At 45.7% G+C, this 4,490-nt stretch overlaps 1 protein-coding gene across 1 annotated transcript; it reads left to right on the top strand.

The window, feature by feature from the left end:
- Nucleotides 1-6: 6 nt before the first annotated feature.
- On the top strand, nucleotides 7-1,165 carry LOC103768265 (chromodomain-helicase-DNA-binding protein 7-like; the record flags this gene model as incomplete). The annotated part of the gene is made up of 1 exon (XM_008935407.1): nucleotides 7-1,165. A coding segment is annotated over exon 1 (1,119 nt), but the record flags the coding sequence as incomplete, so codon positions are not given.
- Between the last annotated feature and the right edge of the window lie 3,325 nt (nucleotides 1,166-4,490).

Genomic DNA, 4,490 nt, shown 5'->3' with positions numbered 1-4,490 from the left:
GCCGCAGGCGCCCTCGGGCCCCCCGGGGCAGGGCCACCCTCAGCACATGCAGCAGATGGGAAACTACATGGCGCGGGGGGATTTTTCGATGCAGCAGCACGGGCAGCCGCAGCAGCAGAGGATGAACCAGTTTTCTCAAGGCCAAGAAGGCCTCAATCAGGGAAACCCTTTCATTGCCACCTCAGGACCTGGCCACTTGTCTCACGTGCCCCAGCAGAATCCCAGTATGGCACCTTCTTTGCGACACTCGGTCCAGCAATTTCACCACCATCCCCCCACTGCTCTCCATGGAGAATCAGTAGCCCACAGTCCCAGATTCTCCCCTAATCCTCCCCAGCAGGGTGCTGTTAGGCCGCAAACACTTAATTTTAGTTCTCGGAGCCAGACGGTACCCTCACCTACTATAAACAACTCAGGGCAGTACTCTCGATATCCTTACAGTAACCTTAATCAGGGATTAGTTAATAATACAGGGATGAATCAGAATTTAGGCCTTACAAATAACACTCCAATGAATCAATCTGTACCAAGATACCCAAATGCTGTCGGATTTCCATCAAACAGTGGTCAAGGACTAATGCACCAGCAACCCATCCACCCTAGTGGCTCACTTAACCAAATGAACACGCAAACTATGCACCCTTCACAGCCTCAGGGAACTTATGCCTCTCCACCTCCCATGTCACCTATGAAAGCAATGAGTAATCCAGCAGGTACACCTCCTCCGCAGGTTAGACCTGGTAGTGCTGGAATACCAATGGAAGTTGGCAGTTATCCAAATATACCCCATCCTCAGCCGTCACACCAGCCCCCTGGTGCCATGGGAATTGGACAAAGGAATATGGGCCCCCGAAACATGCAACAGAATCGTCCGTTTATGGGTATGTCTTCAACACCACGGGAGATGGGTGGGCACATGAGACCAAATGGTTGTCCAGGTGTTGGCCTTGCAGATCCACAAGCAATACAAGAGCGACTAATTTCTGGCCAGCAGCTTCCTAGTCAACAGCAGTCTTTTCAACAGCAAATGCCAACCTGTCCTCCCATGCAGCCTCATCCAGGGATACATCATCAGTCTTCACCACCCCCACATCCTCATCATCAGCCTTGGGCACAGCTTCACCAGTCACCACAAAACACACCACAAAAAGTGCCTGTCCTTCAGGTAAGCTACTTCCAATGAGTAGAGAAATGTTTTCTGTGAATGCTTTTCAGGACACGCAAGATCTGTGGTTTCAACATAGTTGCTCCCATTTGACTCCTCAGTTTGTTACTGGTTACGTGGCTTGCTTGATGTGCAGAAGCTGAAGGTAAACTGAGGTTCAGGCAGCTTGCTAATGTCCTCATGGCAATTTTTGCAGGATAACATTATGGATAGACCGAAATATGATACAGCAACAGGACAAGCTGAACACTTGCTTTTTTTGTGTGTGTTGGCTCCTTTGAGGGGAAAACAAAATACATGTGTGGCAATTGTCATTTAAACCATTATTTTTTCTATTTGCAACTTGGAGAAAAGTGTGTATTCCGATCTGTTTGTTTTGGCCAAACCAAGGGTTTTCTTGAAATCCTAAGGGAATGTCTTTTGGTTTTAAGCTAAAGCTGAAATTTTTACTTGTGAAAAACTTTCCAGAATGAATTTCTTCAGCACTAAGTAATGCAACTGAGAGGCGATGGGGCAACAATTCATGCAAGGAGAAGACCAAGGTCAGGTTGGACAGGGCTCTGAGCGACCTGCTGTAGTTGAAGCTGTCCCAGCTCTCTGCAGAGGGGTTGGACTAGACAAGCTCTAAAGGTCTTTTCCAACCCAAACTATTCTACTCTAAGACAGATGTGAATCATAGTCTGAAATCAAATCTTGTGAGGCCAAAACGAAATCTCAGTTAGGATGAAAGTTTTGTTTTACTGAGTTTCTGATCTGCTGGGTTTTAATGCAAGCGTATTGCTTCCAACTTCATTTTCCAATTAAAAGCTAAAAATGGTAAAACATCTTGATCCTCCATAGCTTAGCAAGTTTGAGTACGTGCTAGTATGGTAAGCTTCAGCTTAAAGTGATTTTTTGGGCTCTTGGTGTTTGCCATTGCTTGCCCCTGTCGGTCATCTTTTGAGGGGTTTTGGTACTGGATGAATAGGTGGTCAAGGTATCAGGAGTTTAGATTATTTTGTAATTAATCCCGAGCAGCTCTGCCCATAAACGTTTGGAGACAGTTATTGGAATGTGTTCGTAACGCTGGGAAGCTGCAGTCAGCTCAATAAATCACAGAGGCAGGTGTCCCGGGCGGCGGCTGCCTGCCGGCTGCTCCTCCGGGCTGCCCCGCGCAGCCTGGGGGGTGTGCTGCAGGGAGCCAGCTGGCGAGGAGTGCTGGATGGAGCAGCTCGGCAGCTGGGAGAGGCTTCCACCTTCCCTGTGGAAGCGAGGAGGGGCAGCCGGAGAGTGAGGAAGGCCTGGGAAGGAGTTCAGGGACTAAGCTGAAGGATTCTCTCTTTGAGAGGGAGGAGGGAGCTCTGCTCTTGAAGGGGCAAAGAACGTTTTGAAGACCATCTTTCTGTCCCGCTCAAAATTGGTGTGAATTGTATACCTGTGTTGGCCGTTCCTCTCCCCCTGCATCCGTGCATGGGCTTTGTCTAGAGAACCTAAACTGCAGTCCTTGCACGCACATGGAGTTGTGTGTTCCTCCTTGAGAGAGCAGCTCTTGAAGTGCCTCTTGTGGTACCAACTGTGTGGGTAAGCAGGATAAAAAAGGAGAGAACTCAACTCGGTATGAAAGAACCCAAGGGAATGAGCAGGTATTTGGCAAGTGGGTGACAACGTGGAGAAATCAGTATGGAGAGACTGTGGATCAGAAAAAGTGCAAGATGTGTGTTTGGTTGGTTTTTTACCCTGATGATGAGAGCTGATGCATCTAGCAGAAAAAAACTTGAAAGAATATTGTAGAAATGGTAACTAAAGAATTCTAAGAGTGTAAAGGAACAAAACGCAGTGTCCCTGGGATCTTCCATAACTGATGATGGTGGGGGTGTGGGAAAAGACTACTTCAGATCAACTGTGAACTAAAGCTGTGGTGTTCTTTACCAGCGTTAATTTCTTGTTTGTCGATGGTCAGATGAAAACCTCTTTTGGCAGCCAGAGATGGTTTGGGAGGAGAAGGTTTACTGGTAGTGGTGGACAGTCTGGTTAAACATTCTCAGCATGTTCATTTTGCCTTTAATCGGTGCAAAGATAGGACACGGGCAGCTCAAACCTTAAATGAGCTGTGCAGCCTGCTACAAAGTTCTGAACTGCAGTCGAATAGCTTGAACAAAGGTAAGTTCTGAAACAAAATAATTAGAGGAAAACCACATGATAATTCAAGTTATTTGATTAAAATCAGTAATTCAAACAGTTGTAGCTAGCCAAATAACTTCTGTTAGCCTCCTTCTGTTAAGTTTTTATTTGGTAAGTTATTGCTAACATACTTTCCCATTAAGTAATTAGTTTGAGACCTGATTGTAGTAATGAAACTTTTGACAGGCAGAAAACTGTTTGGATGAAATAAATGCCGTTGAAGTCAATGAGAACCCAACTCCTCCCCACCCCCCGGGGAAAAACGCAGATGTGCGAAACCCCTGCTCTTGAGACTGAGCACAGAATTCGTAGCTCTCCTCTCTCTGGTGGTTTTCCCTTCACGTCAGTTGGCAGATTCACTGAAGAACAGTTATTTAAATGACTGGTTTGTTTTTATTTGTATAAAATGTATCAACGAAATGAATATAGTCAGTGAAATGGAAATCGCTATGTACTTTTAAATCAACAGAAGCCATCTTAGTAATTATTTTCCAGTGATTTGAAGCTGGCCTTATCATGGGAAGGCTGTAATAGTTGTGGTTAACCAAATTACTGTTTTGTTTTTAGATATGTTGGAAGGAAAGTGAAGTTCTTTTGCTTTTAACTTAAAAAAAAATGCCATGCTGTGCCGATTCTAGGGCTTGTTATTTCTCTTTTTCTTCTTGTGTGTGTGTGTAGAGCTGCTGATTATTTTGGCTTGGAGATAGACAATTCAGCTGGTTCAGATTAATAGCCAAAGACTAGACATGGTTATTAGGACCTTGTTTGCAGTGAGCTGGTGGCTTCAGTGGAGTTTGATTCCCAAGAACCACTGTAGCGATGGAACATTCCATCAGTGCGCTTGGTCTTTCAAGCCCTCTTTGGAAACGTTCTTCACCAAAGGCTTTTGGAGGAGCTTGGTGGACGTGGGGTGAGAAGGTGACTGCTGCTGTGGCCAGATAATCAGCTAAGGTGCAAGACAGAGGTGGCTTGCTCGTTCTCACAGTGGAGGTACCTGTTTGGCTTTTGAGCATGTGCTCTTCAAAACACCTGTAAATGATCTGGAGAAGGGTGAAAAGTTGGATGGCAGAGTTTGCTGCTGCTGTTAACAGACTCAAAGCTGAGTGACAAGCGTAGATGTGGTCAAGAGCCTAGCCGTTACGGAACCAAAAAATGAGAAATAGAG

Source organism: Merops nubicus, unplaced genomic scaffold (assembly GCF_000691845.1).
Source record: "Merops nubicus isolate BGI_N331 unplaced genomic scaffold, ASM69184v1 scaffold27422, whole genome shotgun sequence".
In the NCBI taxonomy this organism is placed as follows: Eukaryota; Metazoa; Chordata; class Aves; order Coraciiformes; family Meropidae; genus Merops; species Merops nubicus.
This window is presented reverse-complemented; position numbering and strand designations above follow the sequence as displayed.